Raw genomic sequence first — 27,999 nt, forward strand, 5'->3', positions numbered from 1 at the left:
TTGCCAGAGCACTGTGATGACTTTTAGGCACATCTACGAGGTGAGATAGTAGCAGACTGTCTTCACAACAAATAAGTTTAGCAAAGTTGGATTTTCAAAACAGCACAAAGAAAAATGAGAGGAAATGATTTTCAAGTGATCTCCCAGACAAATGTACTGTGATGTGGAAAAGGCACAAACTGAAGTCCACTCTGATGTGATCTCCATGGCACTGAAGTTATGGATCAAAACAAAACTCCACCAGATCCAAACTTGACAATCAAATCGGACTCCACCAATGTGGAAAAGCATCAGGCTACTTCCTATTTGGCCGCTCTGTAACCAGCGACAAATATTCATTCAAAAATTATTTTTCTAGCACCTTTTGCTATTACAGATACACTTGCATTGAGGAAGCGATGCATAACAGCAGAGAGCGATCTTCACTACAATCAAAACTTTACAAACAGTTTACTGGACTAAGGTGATTATCCAGCCAGTAGGAATTCAGGAAGTCATCCTACCCCTGAGACAACAATTTTGAACAAAACAAGCCACCGCGGTTTAACTTCTCCAGAAGTACAATTGCTAGTTTGGCATCTAGCTAATGATCACACGAAATAACAACCTAGAAGACCTGACCAGAAGACCCCAAAAAGGAACATTTGAGTTCCATTTTAAAGCAAATCTGACCATCACCTCACACACAGGTATGTAGCCAAGCCTCAACCATCTGCCCTCCTTCAAGCACAAAGTTTACTGAACCCAAATACTGTTTTCTTACCTGTACTTCATGCCAGTCTGATAGGACACGCACTCTTCCAGGGCCAGGCCGTTCATCTTCAAGAAGTCTTCCATGTTCTTCGCTTGAGCAGCGATCCTCTGTTCCCGCAGGCGCTGCAGCTCACCCTGGTCGGTGGTCCTACTCGGCGGGGGCTGGTTGAGCCCCTGGTCCGAGTGGTAGCGGTTGATCCCGCTCCGGATGCTCTCACTGTACGTCATGGAGAGCATCTTTCCGCTGCTGCTGCTGTTGCTCTTGCGAACGCCACTGCTCGGCGCTGACGTTTTGGGGATCTGCAGGTTTTCAGCGGGACAGTGACCGGACTTGAGCACGCTTGGAACCCCCTGGGGGCTGCCTGCATAGCCTCCGGTAAACATGTCAACCCCTTTTTCCTCTTTTACCTCCTTGAATTATTACGGAAAAGCTACACAGACGGAGTGAAGGTTCCACCTTGCTTAAATAGCACCCGGTCCGATTAGAAAGGAGCTCTCGTGTTCTGGCCTTTACAATGAGCAGGCATCCTGTAATCAACACGGCCCAGAACCCCCACACCCGCCTCCCCCTCACAGGTGCGCCATGGGCAGGGTGACACTGATAGGCAGCATTCAAGTGCTCAGGAAAGAGGACACATGCCATTTAAGACATCCAGACATGCAATAAGCGAAAACGTGAACACAATCCGACTCAAGAGTGGATAACAGAAGAAAACCACAGTTTGATTAAAATGCACAAACAACCTACCTAACAACCTAATAAACATATATTGTAAAATGTGGACATTGAGAACTTCACAGCACATACCCCACAAAGGCACATGATTATATATATATATATATATATATATATATATATATATATATATATATATATATATATATATATATATATATAGAGAGAGAGAGAGAGAGAGAGAGAGAGAGAGAGAGAGAGAGAGAGAGAGAGAGAGAGAGAGAGAGAGAGAGAATTCTATATTAATAAAATATGTCTTTATATATACATACTTGTATATATATTTAAATTTGTTATATGTTACAATTGTACCGGTACATTGATAATGGAATCTGATATCAAGTCGTGATAATCACATTAAAAGTGTCGGAAATTCTGTGAGAAAGCACTATAACATTTCTCCAATATTAAGACACTTGTCACATGTGATGGAATCCTTCAAGTTCTCTCCATGTAAACAAACTTAAAAAGTGCACTTGAAAACTAGGTAGCATGCAGGCTCCACACGGAAAAGTTCATTGTTTGAGCATGCTCACGAACGTTGGCCTCGGGCGGAAAAGATGATTCCTCAAACTCACCCGATTTCTTTGGGGTCGGCTCATGAGCAAGACTGGATGATGCGAGTGTGAGCTTATAAAGCCATACTGCACTGCAGACAGACCAGGTCGGTCCCATCCAAACTGGGAGTGTCTTATTTGGAAACGTCTAAACCAATTAGTGAGTAAGAGAGCGCATCCCTTTCCTCTCCTCACCACTCGGACCACTGTCTACCACCGCAAGCAACACCTCGCCTCACCCCCTCCTCCCGGGGAGATCTCGTTGAAGAAATCCATTTACGACATTTAGAGGCTCTGTCTTGTTTCTGCTAGCCTCAGCAAATAATATCAGCACTGAATTATTCACTAAAGCTTTTTGTGCTTAAAAGCTTCTGATTGTTGTTGCACAGGAAAGACTACTTAGAGCAGCGCGATGATCAAGCTACGCAGGCTTGAGCGCGTGTTGAAAACAGACAAACAAATGCTGAGCAACCAACGCCTCGCTTGGATGAGGACGTGGAGCTCGAGACTGACAAACCACAAAATATGAGCCACCCGCCAGAAAACCGCACTGTGACAATAAATAGCCCCATATGTTCTGGTCAAGATCAGAATCTAATTTTTTGGATTAAGAATAAATGTTTAAGTACCATCTCAGAATCTAATTACAACGGATCCCTGACACATTGTGCAAGTCCCTTGATGACCGGTTAGCACTTTCGCCTCACAGTTCAGAAGTTGTGGGTTGAAAATCCAGGTTTAGGACAATCTCTGGAGCATAGAAACACATTTTGTGGAAAGAGTTGTGAATCATCTGTAAATTTGAATCATCAAGAAGTGTTTTTGTCAGCAGATCAAAGGTCAGCCTACTTCTATTTCACATCGGGAAGCACTCACTGCCTGTAAAGTGGTTGACTGATGAAAATCAGCTCAAAATCGTGAGGTCCAGTATTCATGTATTATTTTCTCCAGAGCATTGATTTTTTTTCTTCATACAGACTGATTGGTGCATATTCCTCATCTTGAGGAATGTTGGGGTGAGTGTAAGGTACGGGACATAAATTATTGTCACGGTTTGTAAGGTGGTGATAGTGGTAGACCCCAAAAAAGCAGCTAAGGGGGGGGAGCAGGGTGTATTTGCCAAATTGTATGAAATAAAATCAGCAGGAACAAAATCTCCAACAAAAATGTCATCAGACCAGAAAATGTCCAAAGAAGCAAACAAAACCATGAGTAACACACTACAAGACGAAGCTTTTAACTGCGACTGATTAAAACGACCAACACCTGTGTTAAAAGATTAAGATGGCGCCCCCCTGTGTGGCTGCCTCCGCAGCAGCTCTCTCCCTTTCTTGTCTACTTTTTCACTTCTTTACTTTCCCGTTTTTGTTTTGCCTAATCTCGTTCCATAAACCTACAAAGAGGAGATGGGCATCTTTTCTTTTGCTCATCGCCGTTATTTTTTACTTTTTCATCGCTCCTGTGAACGGGGAATCCACGCGCACGCGGAATCCCATTGTTTACAGTCGAGACCAGCTACTAGCGTGGCGGGCTAATAGCGGACTAGCGGCCGCCGCACCAGACATCCCCGATGAATTGAAGAGGAGGAAACGAGGATGTCGGGCCGGGAAAGATCGCCGCAAAAGAACGAGGAAATACCGACACGTTCTCCCGTCCGTCATCATGGGGAACGTGAGATCGCTCCCAAATAAAATGGACGAGCTGGCGGCGCTAACGCGACATCAGAGGGAGTACCGGGAAGCCAGCTTGCTACTCGTCACGGAGACATGGCTTTCGGCAATCACTCCGGACGCCCACGCAGAGTTGGAGGGCTTCCAACTCGTACGAGCGGACAGAAATGAAGGCAGCGGTAAGCAGAAAGGAGGGGGGATTGCTGTATTTGTGAATGACAAATGGTGCAATCCTGGGCACATCACGGTGAAGGAAAAACTTTGCACTCGGGACATCGAGCTGCTAGCCGTTAGCCTCCGGCCGCGTTACCTGCCACGGGAATTCTCACACGTCATAGCCGTGACGACGTACATTCCCCCTACGGCAAATGGCGGCGCTGCCTCCGATGCCCTCATATCTGTTGTAAACAAGCTGCAAACCCAGTCCCCCAACGCCTTGTTTATCATCTCAGGGGACTTCAATCACATTTCCCTGAAATTCTCCCTCCCAACATTCACACAGTATGTAACTTGTGCCACCAGAGACAATAACATATTGGACCTATTTTATTCAAACGCCAAGGATGCATACAAACCCTCCCCCCTCCCCCCTCTCGGAAGAGCAGACCACAATATGGTTTATCTCCAGCCTGTGTACAAACCCCTTGTCCAGAGGCAACCAGCTGTGACCCGCACGATCAAAAGATGGTCCACAGAAGCTGAAGAAGCTCTGCGGGACTGTTTTGATTCAACCAGGTGGGAGCTCTTTACTGAGATTCATGGGGAAGACATTGACTCACTCACCAACACCATCACAGACTACATTAACTTTTGTGAACAAAACACCGTACCCACCAGGACTGTGCGGTGTTTTGCCAACAACAAACCATGGATTAATCCCGACATAAAAGTCCTCCTGAAGGAGAAGAAAAGGGCTTTTGTGTCGGGCAACAGAGAGGAACTGAAGGCCGTGCAGATCCAACTGAGGAGGAAGATCAGAGAGGGGAAGAAGGCCTACAGGATGAAAATGGAGGAGCAGCTGCAAGCCAGCAATGTCGCTGGTGTCTGGAAGGGCCTGAAAAACATCTCAGGCCACAAAAGCCCAGTGACATTGAACGAAAAAGACAAGGACTGGGCAGATGAACTCAACCGCTTTTTCAATCGGTTTGACAAGACGCCAGCCGCCCCCGGCCCACCGTCAACTTCACCTGTAGCTGCACCTGCACCAACTCTCACTGTGGCCTTACCCTCCCTGCCCCCTCTCACGACCAGCTCTCCACAACCAACATCTGCCCTCCCAACCGTTGCCACACCCTCAGCCGCCACTCTGCCTCCTGGTTCCTGCCTGTCTGTCACAACTGCGCAGGTGAGGAACCAACTGAGGAGGATGCAGGTGAGGAAGGCAGCAGGTCCGGATGACATCAGTTCCCGACTCCTCAAGACCTGCTCCGACCAGCTGTGTGACATTGTCCAGCACTTGTTCAACCTGAGCCTGAAGCTGGGCAGAGTTCCACAGCTGTGGAAAACGTCATGCCTGGTCCCAGTGCCCAAGATTGCCAACCCCAAAGAGCTCAACAGCTACAGACCGGTGGCGCTGACGTCTCACCTGATGAAGACGCTGGAGAGACTCGTCCTCGCCCACCTGCGACCGCTGGCAAGCTCATCGCTGGACCCGCTGCAGTTTGCCTACCAGCCCAGCATCGGTGTGGAGGATGCCATCATCTACCTCCTCCATACGGCGTTGCTGCACCTGGAGAATGCTGGGAGCACGGTGAGGATCACATTCTTCGATTTCTCCAGTGCCTTCAACACCATCCAGCCAAGTCTACTGGGGGACAAACTGCAGCATGCCGGAGTCGACCATCACCTCACATCCTGGATTACAGACTACCTCACAAACAGGCCACAGTACGTGAGGGTAAAGAACTGTGAGTCGGACAGGCTTCTCTGCAGCACCGGAGCGCCGCAGGGAACAGTCCTGGCTCCATTCCTCTTCACCCTCTACACCTCGGACTTCAACTACAACACCCCAACCTGCCACCTTCAGAAGTTCTCTGACGACTCAGCTATTGTCGGCCTCATTACAGAGGGAGACGATAGGGAGTACAGGGGACTGACAAAGGACTTTGTGGACTGGTGCCAGCAGAATCACCTCCAGATCAACACCGGCAAAACCAAGGAGCTGGTGGTGGATTTCTGCAGGAAACAATCGTCACCTGCACCATTGAACATCCAGGGTTCGGACATTGAGAGGGTGACCTCCTACAAGTACCTGGGTGTTACTCTAAACAATAAACTGGACTGGACAACAAACACGGATGCCCTAATCAAAAAGGGACAGAGTCGCCTCTTCCTCCTCAGGAAACTGAGGTCTTTTGGAGTTCAGGGGTCACTCCTAAAGACTTTCTATGACTCTGTGGTGGCATCAGCCATCCACTATGGCATTGTCTGCTGGTCAGGCAGCATCACCACCCGGGACAGAAAAAGACTGGAGCGCTTTGTCAAGCGGGCCAGTTCTGTCGTGGGCTGCTCGCTGGACTCTCTAGAGGAGGTGGGCAACAGACGGACGCTAGCTAAACTAAAAGCTATGACGGACAGCCCCTCCCACCCCCTCCTGCCCATCCTGACAGCTCTGGGTAGCTCCTTTAGCCAGAGACTATTACACCCGCGCTGCAAGAAGGAGAGGTACCGCCGCTCGTTCCTACCGACTGCTGTCAGGCTTCACAATTCCCAATGATCACATGTGAAAAAAAAAACCAAAAAAAACTGGACACCTGTAAATATGGGTTGTTGCAATATATCTAAATGCATTTCTTGATTCTGCACTATGTACAGTCTTGTTTATAGAACGGTTTTTGCACATCTACATTTGCACAGTATACAGTTGACATTTTTATTTTGTTATGCTTAGAATATCTTGTTTCTATCCTTTCACTCCCACCCCAACCCCATCCCTCTTCAATTGCTGCTGTGGACTGCAAATTTCCCCATTGCGGGACGAATAAAGGTATTCTGATTCTGATTCTGATTCTGAAGCTGCAGGTGGGGCCCAACAGTGCCACCCGTTGGTCACAAACCCATTATGATGCAGAGAGCACAAACTGCATTATCAGATTAAGCAAACATTAGCCCACCCAGGCTCGTCGGAGCAATGGAGAGAACAAAGTTGTATTGATTAACCTCATGTAGAAGAGGGGGAAGCAGTGAGTTTGACAGTTTTGCACTTAAAACAGGAAATAGAAAGGAGGGAAAAAGTGCAAGGCGCCAGGCTAGAAATGATGATGAGATCATTCCAAGCATATTTACGTTTTCTGATTTTTTTTTTTTTTTATCACTTGGATGAGTAGAAAATCATGGGGTCAATTTTGCAATGGATTTTTCAATAGGATATCCAAATACCAAAATATACAATAGTTACATCCTAAGGTGATTTTGTGACTTGTATTTTCCCTGCATAGCATTACTGCCGAGTAGTAGTAAGCACAAGCCAGGAGTAAGGAGGGTAAGTGAAAATGAAATACAATATTCAAAGATCATTTCATCACCATCATAAAAGTGCAATATGCAGAGCGTAACATGCAACTGGCTGCAGTTATAAAATAAACAAATCAAATCAACACCACTTGCGAATTTAATACAGCACAGCACCACTAGTGAGAATAATTTGTTTTTCCTCTAACCGTTAGAAGGAGAAACACAGCTCCCGGTGCACTTTCAATTGCTATATTGAGCAAAGATCATAAAATAAACACAAGCATATTCACGTATGACTTGCTACTTGCCACAACTGAGAATGAGTCACTCAACACGGTTTAGAAAATTGACAGCTAGACAAATTTACTCCTAGTCACTGATGCAGACATCCCTCAACAAGCCCGGCCGGGACTTCAAGCCACACATGAGGAAGGCAGTGTGCAAAATAATTATATTTCGTTAAAATCCAACAGATGGCGCCAAAGTTATATTTCTCGGAGCACAAAAATAAAATAAAAAAACACATACAACCAGGTGACATTTTCAGCAAGGAATGGAGGACACATTTGCTGTTTTTACTTGTTTTGCACGTGTAAAAATACACCAAAAAGTGACACTCATTTCATTTTAAGTGACACGTGCCATTTCAAGACACACTTCTAAGTATGCACAGTGATACCTCAGCTTACAAACTTAATTGGTTCCCAGAAAGTGTGTGTGAGGCAAAAAGTGTCTTCCAAACATTAATGTCCCATAGGAATCCATTAAAATGAGAATAATCCATTCCCAGGTCCCCATAAATAAAATAAAAATTTCTCCACTGCGAGACTAATAAAGGCATATCCAATCCATAAAACACAATTTTCTGCTAAATAAGTCTTAAAACTACACAAAATATACCTTATTTTAAGTATAATAAAGGTGCATAAGGCGCACCCTTCAATGAATGGTGTATTTTCAAACTTTTTTTCCATATAAGGCGCACCTTCAACGAATGAAAAAAAGAAATCATCATCATTCATTGAAGGTGCACTTTATAGTCCGGTGCACCTTATACAGTAAAGTCTCGTTATATCGATATTCAAGGGAGTCCGAAAAAATATCGATATAACCGGGACTATCGATATATCCGACCCTGTTTGCATGTCATTTTCTCCGTGCGTGCATAGAAATAGTATCGATATAACCGGGACTATCGATATATCCGATATCGATATAACGAGACTTTACTGTATATAGAAAAGGTTTGAAAAGACAACATTTATCGGGGCTGCGCCTTATACTCTGGTCCACCTTAAACACCGGAAAATATGATACTTAAAAAAGGTTTTGTGGGAGAACCAACTGAATCCCAGTCCAGCCCTATGAGATCCATATAATAAATGCATGAAAAAGTTAATTATAAGGAATGGAATTGAGCCTTAGAAGTTTGAATGAGTTTGAAACAGTGGCGGTGAAGGGCACATACAGAAAAAGACAAATACCTGTAGAACTGCAGCTGTCGTTTTGGACTTCCATATCGAGCACTGAAGGCATCAGGAGACAAGAGAAGAAATCAGGGTGCTGGTTAATGTAAGGATGGAAGGAAAGAGGTTAGTTACTGTGGCAAGATGAGCCTGTTGAGTTAATAGTGCAGGGACAGAGAGGATGCAGAGTTGCTCCATGCGGAAATTCAGAGTACAATACAACAGCTTGAAACATTTACAGGACTAATAAAAAACAAGACTTGTCATTATATGACGAACTGGCCCTATAATAGCAACAGTTGAGACCGTTGGACACAAACATGCAAACTGTACGGGTGGACTCTTTATAATGACAAAGTACATGTGTGGTACTGTGACACTAACCAATAATCAATGACAAGACAAAGTGGATCATCACGGATTTGCCGTATGTTTTAATTTTAACTGAAAAAGCACTCCTGACAGTTCAATGCCATCCCGTGACGGAATGGATTCGCGCGTGACATAAGTAATAGCAATGGGACCAAATATGTCAAATGTGAATGATTACATCATCGTGATGGGGGTACAAGAACCAAGCAAAGCTATCATGCTCCCTTGCAAACTTTATGGTGGTCTGAAAACTAGGTTGAGTTGAGGTTTTTTTCCCCCTTGATAATCAAATAGCCTCAATTAAGCTAACATTGTGTTTGGACACAAATAGAGAAACAACGCATTGCTGCGTCGGAATACACTAAACATTTGAAGCAAAAAATATTAAGGTCACAGGGTCCCCACCAATTAAGTTTCCCTATGATTTATAAACATGGCAGAAATGCTGGTACAAGATGAAAAGCTTAACAAAGGCTCAATGTACCGTAATTTTATAGTGTATAAGGCGCACATAAAAGCATTGACTTTCTTCAAACGATGACTCTGCGCCTTATATGCAGGTGCGCCTTACATGTGAAGTAACATTGAGGCACAACAGGTCTCGCCAACATTGTCAGCAACCACCAAATCCATTTCCCCCTGAAGAAGAAGTCGTGTGTAACCCCAGCCTCTACTGTAGCACCTTATAATGTGGTGTGCCTTATATTTGGAAACATTTTATAGATGTCTATATTATATTTGGAAAACTTTTTTTCATTCATTGAAGGTGCGCCTTGTATATGGAAAAAGTTTGAAAATACACCATCCGTTGGGGGTGCGCCTTATACACCAGAAAATACAGTACTATTACGAGAAGTGGCTTTATGATGCATTTGTATACCATAGCACGAATATTTCAAGCCATAAAAGTTATGTTGTTTTTATAAGGGCAACTCATTGCTGTTGCGATATTTCATGAGTTAAATACGGTCAGACAAGAGGACCAATAGCGACTACTGTTGGTGGTGAGCAGAGTAGCAAAACAATCTAATCATCATAATGGTCAATTACACACGGACATTTTTACATTAAGATACGTAGAAAAATTGATAATAAAAAATTGCTGTTGGGCATTGTTATCAGTGAAGATGTAACCACGCACCTGTTGTACAGGTTACATCCCCCTTCGCACTTGTCATGTTTGGGGTAAAAAAAAAAAAAAAAAAAAAAAAAAAAAAAAAAATCACACATCTCTACATTGGTGGACCACCTAACACACATACACACGCAAGGCCACCTGAAAATACAGTAATCGGAAATTTGTGTATTTCTAGACTCACCTGTAGATCATTCCAGGCGAACCCGTCTGTCGAAGGGAGAGGCGTGCCGGGGAGTCTGTTGTCGATTCAGGATACATGGAGCCAGGCAGAAGGGAAACGAGGCCAGCCCGTCAACGGTGCTGCTCTTACACGTCAACTCCAAGAGAGAGTCTGGCGCCAATGTGGGGCTCTGCCAGGGAGAAAGAAAAAAAAAATCAGTGCTTCAATTAAGTAGAACCAAATTTAAAATCAACTTCTGATTTGTTTTTGGATAAACGTTCCAACGGTTGATGTGTCAATCCAATGATATAATGCAACAAAACTTAGTAAATGCTCAAAAACATTTCTGCCACTAGATGGAGGCCTCTCTTCACACTGCAGACCTCAGTGGAACTGCCAGGAACGACCTGAATTTCATAAAATACTCCATAGACTTAAGAACATCCCAACTTCATAACAAAAATGCCGTATTTTCCGGTGTATTTCTTAATATGAAAAAACAGCACTCTCTATAACACTGTATTTGATAAAAATCATAGTGTAAATGACAACTAAAATGAATATAAATAACGGAGCTCTTTGTGCACAATGATTTAATGGTGCAATTCAATTCATTTTGCTTCTTCTGAAGTCCTCGCCCTGGTCATCAAGAGGCAACGTAGTAAGTACAATCATGGAGACACAAACAAGACATTTTAATTATATTACTATGAGGGACTCAGTAGGCTGGATGATGAATCTTTCCCAATATTCTCATTTGCGTGTATGTTGCTCAAGTGAGACTTGTGACAAAAATGCTAGCACGTCGACGGTGTTTTGTATCGTTAGCATTACATAGACGAAAAACAAAGGTGTGTGGTAGTTTCATTAAAATACTCATTTCTTAAATTGTCTTTTGCATCTGGAGTTTGACAGTGAACATCAACGAGGGATTACATGCTTGATCCGTCTTTGTCAACTGTTTCCCATTAAATACAGTAAATAACTAAAATATGAATTACAGCACTTGCTCCTCATAAAACACGATTATGTATTGTGATATAGCCTAAAACTCGATCCAGTGAGGTGCGCCCGCATCTTGTATTCAGAAAGTTCCATGTGCAATTTGTTTGCCACAGTAAGGAGGTATTTGCGCACATTTTACAAGTTCTGAAGTGTTGCAGGGTTGTTTAAGTGCATTACCTAACCAAACAATAGCAAAGCAGGAAGACACTTCACCGTCAGTGAAATCACCCTCTCAGCAGCACTGACCTGCTTCTATGGCTGACACGTTGAATTATTCATTGCATTGTGTCACCCAAAAGCATTGTTAACTGTAGTTCTTTCTCACGCACATCGCAGCCATAATGGATGAGACACTAATCAACATAGCGATAAATGTGTGTGATTCCTTGTTCTTGCTTTATACCTCCTGTATCTACGGCGCTCAAGGATGACGCCTCGTACTGTGTCCAAAACGTGTATTATGGAAAACATTATAAACCGCTAGTAGACAAACTTAATGACGTCGACTTTGTCGTTCGCTTTCCTTGGTGATTTCTCTTGCAATTTTTCTCGTTTGGCCTCTGTCTCTCTAGCGATTTCTCTTGCACATCGACACACATGACACTGAACCGGAAGTGATCATGACGAAATATTCCAAATAATGTATTGAGGACGATTTTAAGAAAAGCATAAATATGAAGATTCACGTTGAAACATTAAACAACTTTACAAAATAACAAGCCCAAATTAATTATATTGTTGTTATGGCAAGCAATGATAAACATTGGCACCAGTTACAGTTACACCTCCATTTTTTTTCTTGTTTACTTTACCCTATTTTCCAGTGTATAAGACGCACCCCAAAGCCTTCATTTTCTTCAAAAGATGACCAAGTGCCTTATACTCAGGTGTGCCTTGTATGTGAAGTCATATTGAGCCACAACAGGGCATGCAACTACTATCAGTAGCCACCGACTCCATTCGCCCTGTAGAGAAGAAGCAGTGAGAAACCCCACACTCTACTGTGGTGTGCCTTATATTTGGAAAACTTTAATATATTATATTTGCAAAACATTTTTCATTCGTTAAAGGTGCACCTTATATTCTGGTGCTACTTATACAGTAAAGTCTCGTTATATCGATATCGGATATATCGATAGTCCCGGTTATATCGATACTATTTCTAAGCACGCGCGGAGAAAATTACATGCAAAATGGGTCGGATATATCGATAGTCCCGGTTATATCGATATTTTTTCGGACTCCCTTGAATATCGATATAACGAGACTTTACTGTATATGGAAAAAAAGTTTGAAAATACACCATTCATTGGGGGTGCGCCTTATACACCAGTACACCTTATACACCAGAAAATACGGTAATTTTATTTCAAATTCATGCATGTGAAGACCGTTTTTACAAAACTAGAAGTGTATGGTGCATTTTTGTCTGCAAGAGTTTCACATAAAGACTTAATTTTTTAGTTTTTTTAATAGTGTAATATCTTGATGGCATTTGTATTTTTTTTAAACGTAGGAATGCCAATTTGAAATGGTGCTGCATGATGGAGGCAGACGACTCAAATCCACTATTTCGACAGAAGTTGACCTTTCATGGCAATATTTATTACACAGTAAAGGCAAATAGTGGGGCATATTTTTTTCTGTATTAACAGCAGGGCTCTTGTCCTTGTGCCCCATCATAATAGCATGTTCCTGTATCTAAACAGATCAAAATGGAGACATTTATATTTTCTAAGATCACTATTTCTAAGGTTACGAGGACTGTTTTGGACTTTGGAAGCTGAGCTGTGAGACATCCATAAATTTTCATTGGAAACACCTGACCTTTTCTTTATGCTAACAGCAGAGGACAAAGCAGAGTGATATCCGTCACCCCGATACGGAGGATGAGAATCTTGTGCGACCTTATATCATCTGTGACTAAGCTCATACCATAACCTTAATGACAACGTGAAAGGTGACTTTCCATTCCCATATTTTTTTTCTTCTGAATGGCAAATTTGTCATCCTCCTTTAACGTTCCCGTTCCCATTCATTTCAATCATGGCACAAAAGGGACGGCGGCCAGCCCAACCATCAATGTGATGATGGTGGTAATGGTGATGGTGTGACCCTGATGGATAAAAGACCTCCAAGAAGATTAGGACTACAAAGTCATTTGTCATTGTTGTTGCATCAGGAGTTGGAGTGGGTTGTGTTGGCAGAAATCAAAGCAGGCTCTGTGGCAGAAGGGGTATACGTATAACTTACAAAGTTGTTGTTTTTCTGACAATTTTGGCAAAATCGAGTCCGCTAACATCAAAAGAATGTTATAAAGCAGGGGTGTCTAACTCCTTTTTTGCCACGGGCCACATTTTAGTTCTGGTTATGAATTTGGGGAAGCCATTGGAATGTTTAATCTCCTCCACATATTACACACAGAACGTGCAACAAATTAATTAATAACTAGTAGTGAAATCTGAAGTCAAGAATAATGACTGTTTTTGTGGTTTGTATATGACAATTTGAAAAATTGATTCGGACTTTAGCAAGCATCATGGAAATCGACATGCTAAATTTGCTTTCACAGGCCGAATAAAATGATGTGGCAGGCCAGAGTTGGCCCCCGGGCCTTGACTTTGACACCTGTGTTGTAGAGTAGCCCCATGGAAAACCTCATGCTTGCTCACTGATACAATAGCGAACGTCTATGGTGACTTCACCAGCCATCCATCAATCTTCACAATTTAGCACTTAGCGCTTAGTTCATAATTACATTAAAATAGTAACAATTGATGTGCATCTTCATTGAGTGAGTGTTTTTTCTTAAATCTTATTAAGTATTTACATTCATCGGGATGTTTCCCAAAGCTTGTGACTGTGGCGTGTTGTCTTGCATTGCAGCACAGATGCCTGGAATTAACTGCAAAGCTGCACAGAATGTTGCTGCTGTTGCTTCTAACTTGGACTGCAGCACTGCGGTACAATATCGACTGATCTTGGCCCTAAAGTTTGAGGTTAAAGATGAACCGCACTCATGTGCCAGGGTGCACTTTCTTAAATTGAGAGCTGCAAACTGATTGAGACACTCGGTATGAAGAAAAGAGATTGGAGAACAAATGCAGGATCATCGTAATGCATTTATCAAACCAGTTTGATCGATCCTGAGAGTTAAATGACTTGACAATATATTACGTATGTTGACATGCCCCAAATAGAACATTAGCAAATATACAGTCAATACAGTGTACAGTACACGTGCACGCAAACCGAGACACAAAATCATAACCTTGTCTTGAACTTGAAGTGGAAATTACCCAAGATTGAACACACTCATTAATTTAAAATAAAATAAGCAAAGCTTTATTTGTTTCACACTGGAGAGATTCCCAATTTACCGCAGTAAAATTATGAAAGGGAGAAATAGAAGAAAAAAATATACAGGAAAAAAATAATTAACCATTTCATATGAGAGAATTAAGTGGAAAACAATATAGATTTTTTATAAAATTTTAGGAAATATAAAAAAAAAAATCAAATGCAAATGCAGACTTCTTTTTCTTTCAGCTTTTCCCTTCAAGGGGTCGTCACAGCAAATTAGTGTCCTCCATCTTCAGAGGTTTGATCCGCATGTTTGTTTTGGCCAAGCTTTTACATCGGATACCCTTCCTGACACAAGCCTCTGTATTTATCCGGGCTTGGTTCAGGCACAAGAAGACTTATGTCCCTTTGTGGCTACAGAACAAGCAACTCACTCCGTAAAAGGCTCCCAAACACAAAATGGACAGCAGCATTCAAAAAAGCACAAACTATACTCACCATTTGATGACAATGCTCTGATCGTACCGTGAAATAGGCATATCTTCCCCTACATTACATCACAAACAGAACCTCAAAGTCCTTTAAGATGCTTTATCTTCCAGTCACTGTATATATATCTAAACCAAACCTAATGCAGACTTTACACACACCCCTTAAAACCCCAAAATGAAGCTGTAATTCTTATTTGAAGCTCCAAGATAGGTTTTAAACACAAATATGAAACCAACTCAAGATTGTGAAAACCAAATAGTAATACAAAGACTAAAATGTAAATTTGAAAACCCAACACTAAGTGTCCTTGAGAGTTTTGAAAGGCGCTTATAAATGAAATGTATTACAGTAAAGTCTCGTTATATCGATATTCTAGGGAGTCCGAAAAATATCAATATAACCGGGACTATCGATATATCCGACCCTGCGCGCATGTAATTTTCTCCGTGCGTGCATAGAAATAGTATCGTAATAAGCGGGACCATCGATATAACCGATATCGATATAACGAGACTTTACTGTATTATTATTATAACTCATTCACTGCCATTCCCGAATTTATTCGGGAATTGAAAAGCATAACTTGGAGCGCCATTCCTGAATTTGTTCAAGTTTTGTTGTTTTTTGCTGCAGATAAAGCACTGGTCAGACCTGTGGCAATGTTTTTCCCACCCACAAGGGGGCTTTTGTACAGCCGCCCACACTTCAAGCTCAGATAACTCCAGACCCATATAACTTGGGAATTAACTCTTTTTTCTGATAAAAGAAGAGAGTGTAAGGTTTCCTACGCTGCATGGAATGTTTATGTAGTCCTAAAACTAGCCCAAGTTTGAAAACTGAATTTGAAGTTGACACAGCCTGTTTAACCATTGACTTTTTTGAGCACCTTCTCTCTGTTAGCAGCAAAAAAATGTAGAAACCCACCCACACAAGCACTGGATCTTTGCCTGTGTATGCATGCGTGTGCGGTTTTAATACAGTGTTGGGCTGAAGAAGGCCTGAGGCCACGAAAACTCTCCAACTGTATATTTGGAATTTTGGAAACTCTTTCAGTACAGAGTAAAAGTGGGCTATTATATGTTCAACAACAGATTACACATCTCACAGCTAAATATTAGCAACATCCCTCAGCCATGACTGCAAATGGTGAGCCTGGATGGAAAGCAGAAAACACACAGGTGTAGGCAGCGTAAATATGGTTTCATGCACCTCAGTCTCTTCAAAACAAAATGGCTCACAAAAGGCTGCTCTTCACATGCTTCCCATCCCTAAATCCACCCACACCCAGCCTGAGTGACTTCCCTCCTGAGACGCGGCTTACGTGAGCGAGGCAAGCAGGCAGGCAGGCAGTGCTGGCCTGGAAAGCACCATACGGAGTTGTGTAGTATGTTGGCAGCAGCGGTAAACACACCGCGATCCAAGCAGATGGCGGCAGAAGAACAGACGAAGGTTTGCCAGGGATATCCTACATGGCAGTTCAGTCGGACAACGCAGCCGGTTTGTTTCGTCGACAGAATCCGGGATCTTCATTTTTAGGATCACAGTCAAACATGCTAAAATATAAATCCGTGGCAGCGCCTTTCTAATCCTCGGTTTGTTGTTTTGTGACACTCTCTCAAGTTGTAGAGCCATTGCTTTCAAAATTATTGCTGCTTGCAAAAGAGGGAAAATACAACAAAGTCCTAATCTTCTGACTTGGAACACAACTACAGGGGGTCTTCGGTTTACAGGCAACCATACAACAGGAGTGTAGAGTTTGTGAATGCCACACAATGAACATGTTGAACCGCGGTTCACCAATCCGAGCCGTTTACAGACTCTGTTCACTACCTGGAATGTTTCATACAGATGTGTGTCTCAATTTCATACTCGCCATAGAATTACACACAGGTTTAGTCTCACCTGTTAAAATTGTGGTACCACTTCCAAAGAGGTACAAGAGGACAGCGAGACAAAGGCCAAATGGGTTCTGGCGAGTGTACGCAAAATATGCATGCAGGTGCTCCGGTGCCCTGTCGAAAATGTCACCTTTTAGGAGTCCGCATAGGAAATGCGTTTCAATATGGATGTCACGTAAAGATGAATTTCATCTTCTTTTTTTTTTTTCAATCGTGAAACTGGACACTTGAACTTGAACACCTCACACTAAAAAAAAGGTCCATCTGTGTGCATAATAATCCATGAAATACCGCCATTAATTTGAGTACACAATTTCCTGGTTATGATACAATATGAAATGGATGATCCCATTGACAGTAGGAAGATGAATCAGCAATTGGTGAGCTCGCTTTCTTTAGCCCTTGAGCAGAGTTACAGCCTATCCTGGCATAACAAACTGGCACTTCAACAAAAACACCATCCGATACGTGTATAAATCACACTAACATAGAAGACATGGACAGTCAGAAATACTGAAGCTGAATTGAACAGGACACCCTTTATGGCTATAAGGGCCATTGATATCACTGCGGAGAGTGGAAAATGCTGCAGTCCGCCTAGAGAGGACATTCGCGCACTGCAGAGAGAGAGAGAGAGAGAGAGAGAGAGAGAGAGAGAGAGAGAGAGAGAGAGAGAGAGAGAGAGAGAGAGAGAGAGAGAGAGAGAGAGAGAGAGAGAGAGAGAGAGAGAGAGAGAGAGAGAGAGAGAGAGAGAGAGAGAGAGAGAGAGAGAGAGAGAGAGAGAGAGAGAGAGAGAGAGAGAGAGAGAGAGAGAGAGAGAGAGAAAAGTAGTCAAATAGACTAAATAACAGAGAAAAGTGATCGACAGGTAAGTCATGATATGATTGTTTCAAATCCCTTCAAAAATCACACTTGGACATTATTCATTGTCAAATACAAATAGATATTATCCAGTCTTTTACTCGTATGTCAAATGGATTTTTGAGACAACGACTTATGTAAGAAGTTAAAACACACACACAACAACACACATAAAAAGTGAAAAAAACATCTGCCGGCTAGCTGACACCCAAGTGTGCATTCAGTGTATCAACATACCACAGTTGCATCTGATACAAATCTAAAATCCGTTGATTTTTTTTTTCTTAAACAGAAACACTCTTGCTTGGACTTAAGTACTTGGACGTAGCATTTTGAGAAATCAAATGGCGCGAATCCAAAGGATGAACTGCTAAACATCTTAATTCCTTAATGCTGTCTAAAATCACGTTGACAAGTGTACTAAAAGCCTGCCCGATTCTCCCAAGTCCCTCATTTTGACTCAAACGATTCACATTTAAGAAACTTGTCAACGCTATGTAAGAAAATACTTCAATGCGACATTTATTTAATTATCTATCTATCTATCTATCACAAACAAATAGCTAGCTAGCCAACTAGCTATTTGTTTGTGCACTGAACTGTATCATGGCCAAGCACAGTAAAACAGAATGAAACCGATGAGACAAATATAGCAAATTACAAGAATGATGTACAACAGCCCACTCAGAGCACTCCTCACTAAACCAGTCCACACCACTCTGCTCACTTAAAGTGGTCATTTTGTCAAGGACTGACAACGCAGGCGCGCACGCACACACACACACACACACACACACACACACACACACACACACACACACACACACACACACACACACACACACACACACACACACACACACACACACAAAATGAGCATTCAGTCGATGGACATTCAATTTATGGCACTGAGTGTTGTGCTCAACCACCTCCATTATAATAATAATAATACATATCATTTGTAAGCGCCTTTCTTTTTTAATCAGAGTTTCTGTTTTCAAAGCGCATATTTGTACTGGTTTTACTTGGATATTTGAAAAGTGCATGGAAAACTTGGGTATCACTACATCTCACCACATCTCAGTCAATATCACATATTTAAAGCACTTCCTTTTAAGAAGGGACACCACGCTCATAAAACTTTTGAAATGAACACACTTATTTGACTCAAATTAGGAAGAAGTTATATTGCAAGTAAGCAACAAGAAGAGCAATGTTTTTTTTATTTGTTTTACTTCGCAGAAGGCTGGATGACTTCCAGGTGTTTACACTTTATTCTACCAGGCACCACCTCTTAATGGCCCATTCATTCATTCATATCACAGACATGAGCATGGGCAGTATTTTCTATACATGCTGTACAAACCTTTGTGTTCAAATTAGTGTGTTTGAATCAATTCCAATGGGTTTAAAGCATTAAGGCAGATTAAAAACTAAAAATGTTTGAATATGGGATCCCGAAATGGGAGATTTTCATCTATTGCAGGCGAGTCTTGAAATTTTTACTCCACGATGAACACTGATTGATTGAATGGACCTTGACTGACCTTGAGGTTTTCATGAAACAAATGTTATCATAAAGTGACAGATTCTTCATTAAAAAATATTACCTATACCTCCATATTTTTTTCTTGTTTAGTTTACCCTATTTTCCGGTGTATAAGACGCACCCAAAAGCCTTCATTTTCTTCAAAAGATGACCCTGTGCCTGATACACAGATGCGCCTTACATGTGAGGTAATATTGAGCCACAACAGGTCGTGCAACTACTGTCAGCAGCCCCCCACTCCATTCCCCACCGCATAGAATAAATAGTGTGTAACTCCAGCCTCTACTGTAGCACCTTATAATGCGGTGTGCCTTATATTTGGAAAGCTTTTATATTATATTTGGAAAACTTTTTTCATTCATCTGAAAAAAGTTTGAAAATCCACCATTCATTGGGGGTGCGCCTTATACTCTGGCGCGCCTTATACGCAGTAGCTTTACCCCAGAGGAAGAAGAACAGCAATTATATGCTCTCTTTTCCCTTTGCATTCACGCAGTTCAAATCACGATACTCCAACCTTTGGATCGGTTGCAGACGCCAGAAGAAATCCTCCACTTCAGAAACAGCAAATGCACACGCTTCCTTCCATTCGTCTGAACACATCCCGCATACGAGTGTGTGTGCAGCAGCGCTTTGACTCATTCACGCTTGACTTAGCAGGGTCGCTAGTCTCCCACACTTGCACGAGACTTGTGCAGCTGCTCTTTTCTAACACGTTTTGCCTTCGTCAGGCACTGTATTGGTTGGCATTGGCATTTGTGTGGAACAGAGTGACAGAGAGTTTGATGCGCCGATACCGAAAGGGCCAGTCACTTGCCGCTGCTTACTAACTAGTTTGTATTTCTTGCCCGCTATACCGTGCTCTATAAAGTGGAATGTTCGCCTCAAACGATGCCAACAGGGCAGCTGCAGAGCAGTGGATAAAAACACCAAACGTACTGTCGATAAGTAGGACAAACTCAATAGTCACATTCGCTGCACAATGACTAAATGTAGTATATGAATCGAATAATGGTGACTATTCTAACTTTCTATAGGACGTATATAAAAGATCTGACAATCCCGTTTTCTTCTGTACACACAGACCCGTGCTTACATCAGGCGGCCTACAGAAGCTCCTTAGTGCCTGTGCGGCCGAGCATGAGAATGGCAGGCCCCAGGTTTCCTGAGGCATGAAGGGTTAACATTGTGCTATTTATTCAAGTCTCGATAAATGCCGTGAGCTGCCCACCGTATGTGTCAAAACCAATCATTGTTGAAGATAAATGCATTTGGTGACTGATTTATGCCACCCTGGGGTAAATGTGGCCACGGCATTTACTTTGATCCAGCGTGTCTATGCAACGTGTCCAGGTCATGTTGTAGGCAGCCGATGCCATCTGTGCTGTTACATTAACCTTGATAAAATGGGAAACCTACAGCAGGAATGTGAGAATGTGAAATACTGCTCGGAGGAGCACTGTTGTAACCATGAGCCATTGCCTCAATAAGTTTCATATGCGGAGAGTATAGAGGATACATTGCAAACCCACCTGCACTAAGTCAAAGTTCTGCAATAGAGATACCACATCAAACTTTTTTTCTCCAAAGTTTTACTAATCTCACCTGCATTTAACTAATTCACTGCCAGACGATGTGCTAAAAATGTATCTACTCCAGTGCCAGGTTTTTGTCATTTTTACTCAAATTGCAGGACCCACAGAATATTGAGTTTTAGGATTGTTGTACATAAGCATTCAATACAGCGTAAGAAACCTTGGACTCTTTTCTTTCATCAGAAAAAAAGTAGTTAATTCCTAAATTATAAGGGTCTAGACTAGAGTCATATTAACTTGAAATGAGGGTGACTGTCATAAATACAATGCACTACATATATATTGGATTATATAGCGCTTTAACAACAGCTTAAACTGGAACAAAGCGCTGACGTGGAAATAAAGGAAAATTCTGCCCCCTTGAGAAAGGGAAAAAACATTGGCAGAGGTCTGGCCAATGCTTTAGCGGCATCCAAGCAAGAAAAAACAAAAGCGAACTAATTCGGGGATGGCACTCGACGTGATATTTTCAATTCCCAAATAAATTAGTGAATGGCAGTGAATGAGTTAAATTATGTATGCTGATGCCGCATGAGAACTTGAAAACAGGTTAATGGAGCTAAACGGGATATGAAATCTCACCAGCAGAATGATTAATAGGCTCAGTTTAGGAAAACACCCCCACTCCAGCATCCAGCAGACTGAAGCTATAAACAGTGTCAGGACCTACATTAGCGTAACATTGAGATGAGTGAAAATGTCAAAAGATGCCAGTGGCCAGTCAGTGTCAGCCTCTCACCCCAGTGATTCTGCCACTGGAGCATTAAACCTCGATGGATGGTTCAGTTACGCCAGTCACTCGCCAATCTGAGGGGGCTTCGGCTAACGTCGCTCACAGCTTGCAATTGACTCTGGCATTATTTTTAGATATTTCACATATGAGACTTTACTTTGAATGCATGAGCACTACCAGAACTGAACTACGGTTGCATGGATTTCGTGTTTGTACTGTACTATGCAACAAAGCTGATGTACTGAAGAAGCCAAGACAATGATTGTTAATGATTAATTTTTGGCCGAATTTTGAAGAGCAGACGAAAGAAGTTATAATAATAATAATACATTTTATTTCAAGCGCCTTTCAAAACACCCAAGGACACTTTACAATAAAAACAATAAAACAAAGCACATAACAATAAAACCATAAGTAAAATGACAAGTGAAATGTTATGCACAGACCGTTTTTTTTGTAACCCTAACCACTGCCCATATGCCTCATCCTATCTGTCCAACCTAAAACCTAAGCCAAACACTAAACCTAAACTTATCCCCACTCCCAAACTCTATGACCAACTTTCACCACTTTGTAGTCACGTAATATTTTCCTCTTGTTGCTTCCTGCACCAAACAGACCCCCTGTGGTCAGCCTCTGCTCATTCTGCTTGGATCATAACCCTTCCGATGCAGGTAGGCATACCGGTAAACGTGAGTAAAGACACACGTAAAAGGCACGAAAAGATGTCTGGATGCACACTTTTTCTGCGCCTGCGACAATCCGCCTCTGACATTTTCCAAAACAAAGACAGCAAGCCATTTGTCTAAGCATAATGATCTTTCATACGCTGATGTGGAATTGTTTGGACTTCTATTCTGGGTGTTGCTGGCAACTGCAACAGATAAAACTGCAGCAGGACCAGATGAAGGATCAGCGGCAGTATCAGCAGGGCATCTGAGGTGAGAAGGAATCATGCCTTCTTACCTAAATGCAGATGTGTGAACATGTGGACTGTCCTTTTTTGTTATTTTGGAGGTTCAATCAGGCCAAGTCTCTGGCAAGGATTCAAACGGTAGCACATGCATAAAACATAACAGCGACTCAAGAAACGGAACATAATGGAGAGAGACACCAGTACAGAGCAGCATAATAACGTATGCAAAGTCAGTTTTCAATGCAGCAGCCCCTACCAAGCGTACTGACATCCAGAGAGACACCCCCAGCAGCTCCCGATTTGCTACTCTGTGCCAGGGTTAAATGTTGCCGTGTATAGATGTAGCCTGGACAAGCCGTAGCATCCTGAGTCTCATTGACGGACTTACGTGAGGATGCGAGAGAGGGACGAAAGAGCGAGACAGAATGAATAGAGAGAGAGAGAGAGAGAGAGAGAGAGAGAGAGAGAGAGAGAGAGAGAGAGAGAGAGAGAGAGAGAGAGAGAGAGAGAGAGAGAGAGAGAGAGAGAGAGAGAGAGAGAGAGAGAGAGAGAGAGAGAGAGAGAGAGAGAGAGAGAGAGAGAGAGAGAGAGAGAGAGAGAGAGAGAGTGGCTGTATGCAGCCTCTGAGGCAGAAAGGATGCTTTTGGGGGAAAAAAAGAAACCCACCTCAGGTTGCGGCAGATCCCTGATGCAGTGAGTGGAAGCGGGGAATAAATATAAATTACAGATGAACACCAGCTCAGTATTCGCCAACAACGAGCGTGGAGACGGAGAGAAGATCGGGAGATGGAATGAGACGATGAATGACAACTGTCGCGGCGGCAACAGCATATGATGCCGTGTGACTGAAATTGTGTGCCCGTGTGCGACGAGCATGTGAGCATCTGACATGAGCAAGATGGGAACAAGTGACACAAGACTAGCATGCGGAACAATGAGTAAGGAAGAAAGAAGCGAAAGGAGAAGCACAAATAAATGTGTGAGCTGAGGGCATATGCATTAGAGGAAATGCACCTCCCACCTCAAACACACACATGCACGCACACACATGGACACACCTCCTTGTGCAGTCAGCGGTGAAGTAAGCTTTCAGTGAAACTGACTGAGGAAGAACAAGTGGGCAGAAGCGCAAAGACAAGTGTAGTGTTAAATTCACTTTCACCAAATGTGGCTCAAAGTTGATTGACGGCAAAGGTGTCAAACTCGTTTTTTTTCCCGCGGGCCATGTTGTAGTTACGGTTTCCTCTTGGGGGCCATTACGAATTTGGGGAAGCCATTAGAATGTGTAATCCCCTACACATATAACATAGAGCGCACAATAAATGAAGAAATAACTAGTTTTCAAATTTGAAGTCAAAAATAATGACTGTTTTTGTGGTTTACATCTGAATAGTTGAAATTTTGGTTCGAACTTCAGCAATCATCATGGAATTTTACAAGTTTGATTTGCTTTCACGGGCCGAATAAAATGATGTGGCGACTAGTTTGCACTGTTACCATGCAACTATTTTTGATTGTAGCCAAACATTTGTACAAACGCTCCCCTACATATGAACATTCGAGTTGCGAACAACTGTACATACAAACATTTTTCCAAGTATGTCGTAAAATGTTCGGACAGAGATGCTGTAAGTCAGATTTTGTATTGCACGCATTTTTCCGAGTAGTGCTACATATATTTATAGAGCATATAGTTTATTAAATGTTTATTTTTCAATACAGAGCAATACAGGTTACTTATACAAGCCTTAAACATATATTCCATACAAAATATAGTACTGTAGCAACTTACGAATGACTCCACTTTACGAACGACCATTCGGAACATATTTCGTTCGTAAGTTGGGGAGCATCTGTATTGTATCATGGTTTAAGGAAAACAGTTTGTATCTTTCAGGTACTGTTTTGCAATTTTTATTTCAAAACTATCGTTGCATCTCTACTTCTGATTGTTCGGCATGGAATGTTATTTTTGTTCCATAGTCCAAAACAACACTTTTCCTGTAAAATGCTACATATCAATTTCAAGGATGCTTTGGAAATTGTAAGAAAATGCTAAGCACTATGTTAGCGATACATTTTTGTTCCCCTTTCTCCTCAACAACGTCCGGAATGACTGCACCTTCATATCCTGTGTATTGCTGATTTGAATGAAGAAAAATGCCCCCAAAAAAAAATTCCTGCGGGAAGAGGCTTGACACATTTGCCCTCAACACTCATGTTTCTGCCCTTGCGTCCAAAGCACTGCCTCTTCTGGAAACAAGCCGTGTCAGCATCAACTCAAACTCGATATCACCGGACATTTGAGGGTTAGATCTCTCAGCCATTATCAATAAGGAAAGTCAGTTTGTGCGAAGAAGAAAAAACACAAAAGCTAGAATCCAATTTCCACAAAATGCATCTCACTGACTTTGATGTCTTTAAGAGATGTAAGTTGGTGTTTCAAGAGGTACAAAATCCATGATTACAATATTCATTTGAATGGTAGGCATGATTTAGCATCACTTTGTAAAAGAGCCCACAGCTTGATGACTCATCATTCCCGGTAGAGAAAACGCATGAACAGAGTAATTAATACAGACGAGGACTCTTGTTCGACAAACTCATTCATCATAATAAAGTTTTAGTCTGTAATTGCTTTCCATTATCGTAAGCAATTTCGTTTTTAATAACCATTGTTTATTTTATACTTCCAAAATACAACGACATATTCAAAGGGGATAATGAGACGGTTAGTTGTATGAGGTCGTCTCTGTGACTCAGCACAAAGATGCTCAAGTACCAGTGAACAAGCATGAACATTATGCTGTGGTCCACTGGACTTCTAAAAAAAATGACAGAATTGTTATTTTAATTCTAAATGTATTTTTCAGGAAACTCTTATGGTTTTGTGTCCGACGGTTGTTCAAGTTCATCAAGGGGATAGAAATATGCATACGATTCAGTACGCTCTGATCTGCAGGATCACTATCAGGGCAGATTGGGTTACTTGGAAAAAGGGGACATTCCAGGGTCAAACTCTTTACACCATAAAGTTTTCATAGATTGCAGATGTTTCAAGAGACAATTTAGACATTTTGATATTCTTGGGCATGCAAAAGAAAATACAAAAACTCAAAGAAAAAAAAAAGAATACCGATTCATCCTGCAACAGACAAATTACAGGCTGGGTTGTCCACTTGGAATAAATAACAACACTGCACCACAAAAAGTGCCTTAATGAACCACTATGTGGTGTGGTAAACGCCATTCCCGCAGCACATAGAATCGCTGCCAAACATGACAATTTCTGCAAAATTGAAGTTCCCAGAGCCTCTGCTGCACCATGCAATGTGGAAAATTCTTCAAGAAAATAGTCAAACCTCTGGCAAGTTCCAGTAAGATTATTGGGATCTTATCCGTACCCGGGTTGGATGATTATTGAAGAAAAAAGCAGTTGTGGAATCCCGTCAAAACGGCCAGTGGCTGATAAGCCACGTGGTTTGAGGTGATGCATCGTCTCGAGGAAACGCCAAACGCTGCTCTAATAAGCATCATTAGCTAAAGGCATGACTCAGTGGCACCGCCGTGCACGCACCACCAAAAAATAGGGAGTCTAGCCTCTAAGCTTTTCCCTGTAGCTTTTCCCTCAAGCGGAATAATTCTAACATGTTGTGTGCAACAAATATCCAACAGTTTTCTACTTTTTGTCAATATGGGTCACAGCTCCCCAACAGAGCACACAGCTGGGCCTGTTAGATTGAAGGTCGCTATCCATCGACAAGCATTTTGTAGATAATTCGATGACATCAATCAACGCTATCTGACATAGGAGATATCCTATTTCGCTAGTTTTGCTTCAAACAGACAGATAAACACAAACAGATAAATGAAATAAGGCGTCCATGACGGCAGTCTGTCATAATTGGTATTTAATACCACTCAAAATGCATTTACACACCAACAGCGGCTTAAATCTGTTTATTTTATCTTTGCAGTATGTCTGGTCCATTTCAAAATAAAATGTTGTATTATTATTATTGTTATTATTATTATTATTATTACATTCCATTCCTGCAATGCAGATCTGTTGGAAATTCAGGCATACTATGTTTAACTTATCTGCTCAAATGTAAATTACAAATGCCATCTGCTCTCGCTTCCGAGCAATTTACCTCATATAACATCTGAGCAAATACAGTTCATTTCCTTAGTGAAACTCTCCTCATAGTGACTAAGGTGATTTCCAGCCACTCAAACTGCAAGATATAACTAGCATTTCCTGTGAGTAATGTGTGCAAAAAATATCTGGCTGATTCCTGCTTGTTGCACACAGTAAGGCAAGATGACGGAATTACAATGCTAACAGAAGTAGTTGATATTATACAATGCTAAATCACATGCTCATTGATTATATATTGGTCCATATTTGAAATTTGCAGGGATATCGGCCACTGTGCCGTGACATTGTTAGCTGGAAAGGTAATTTGGCTCACCAAACTTACCTTCGAATCAACTGTTAAGGCTTGCCATATGGCCAACATCAAAATGGCCGACAACAGAGCTGCAGAGGATGCAAGATAAGGAGACTTCCAGGTTAAAGCGCTGATAAAAACTCATTAGACTACTAGGAGAAATGCGTACTTTGGATTTAAAATGTCTTTCTTAGCACCATACCTGGAATTACTTTCTGACACACCATGAACCACCATTTGTCATAAACAGGAACCCTCAGTTTTATTGAACACTGGAGATTTTTTAGCAATGATATTCACGGGGCGCAACGTGCACTGCGCGTTGTCCCGTTGTCAAGGTGACGTGTGAAACGATCACCTGGCCTCTCTGCAGTGGGGAGAACGGACACCTCCCGGAGCTGAAGTCTACGCGTCAGCTCGCATCTGCACGACAACTCTCCCCGCGGTACTACAAGGCGAAATGTGAAGGGGGCATCACGTCGTGGACGCCTTTAGTGGACGCCACCTCGGGCTTCCCGTTTACGCTCCGTCTGCCCAAATCTGATCTGAGCAGAGGATGCCAAACCATGACGATTGGGCTGCTTGAAACCACACGATATGATTAGCACGGAACGGTTAAACAAAATGCTTCACTGACCGACCAACAGTCGTTGTTTTAATTTAATGGCTTCGATACGCGTGTTACTTGTTTACAGTTGCCGAAGGCGCCACGATTGTTTCGCCTGCCGTAATTAACGCGACATAAATGTCACAAAACCATACAGCACATAGAGAACGCAAAAACGCCCAGCACATAGAAGCAAAGAGTGATCTGCGTTTACCTTTGGCGAAATTGTTCCCTTTATGTCTTTTCTGCCCCCGGTGAGGAGCGTCTGGTTGGCGTCGCTC

At 42.2% G+C, this 27,999-nt stretch overlaps 1 protein-coding gene across 4 annotated transcripts in view; it reads right to left on the minus strand.

Annotated features, from left to right (window-relative positions):
- kcnab2a (potassium voltage-gated channel subfamily A regulatory beta subunit 2a) overlaps window positions 1-27,999 on the minus strand; it is a 70,860-nt gene extending 42,861 nt beyond the window's left edge. Inside the window, exons 1-3 of one of the 4 annotated variants that reach the window (XM_089011209.1) lie at window positions 27,933-27,999; window positions 10,327-10,495; window positions 8,654-8,695 (exon numbers count right to left, since the gene is read on the minus strand). In XM_089011209.1, coding sequence (XP_088867335.1) covers window positions 8,654-8,695; window positions 10,327-10,403 — 119 coding nt within the window. In that variant the 5' untranslated portion in view covers window positions 10,404-10,495; window positions 27,933-27,999. Of the gene's footprint in view, window positions 1-8,653; window positions 8,696-10,326; window positions 10,496-22,913; window positions 23,052-23,323; window positions 23,563-27,932 lie in introns of those variants that run through there. The other 3 variants (XM_089011210.1, XM_089011211.1, XM_089011213.1) reach the window with 3 other exon arrangements.

The sequence above is a fragment of the Hippocampus bargibanti genome, linkage group LG12 (assembly GCF_051943395.1).
Source record: "Hippocampus bargibanti isolate YZ-2025 linkage group LG12, ASM5194339v1, whole genome shotgun sequence".
NCBI lineage: Eukaryota > Metazoa > Chordata > Actinopteri > Syngnathiformes > Syngnathidae > Hippocampus > Hippocampus bargibanti.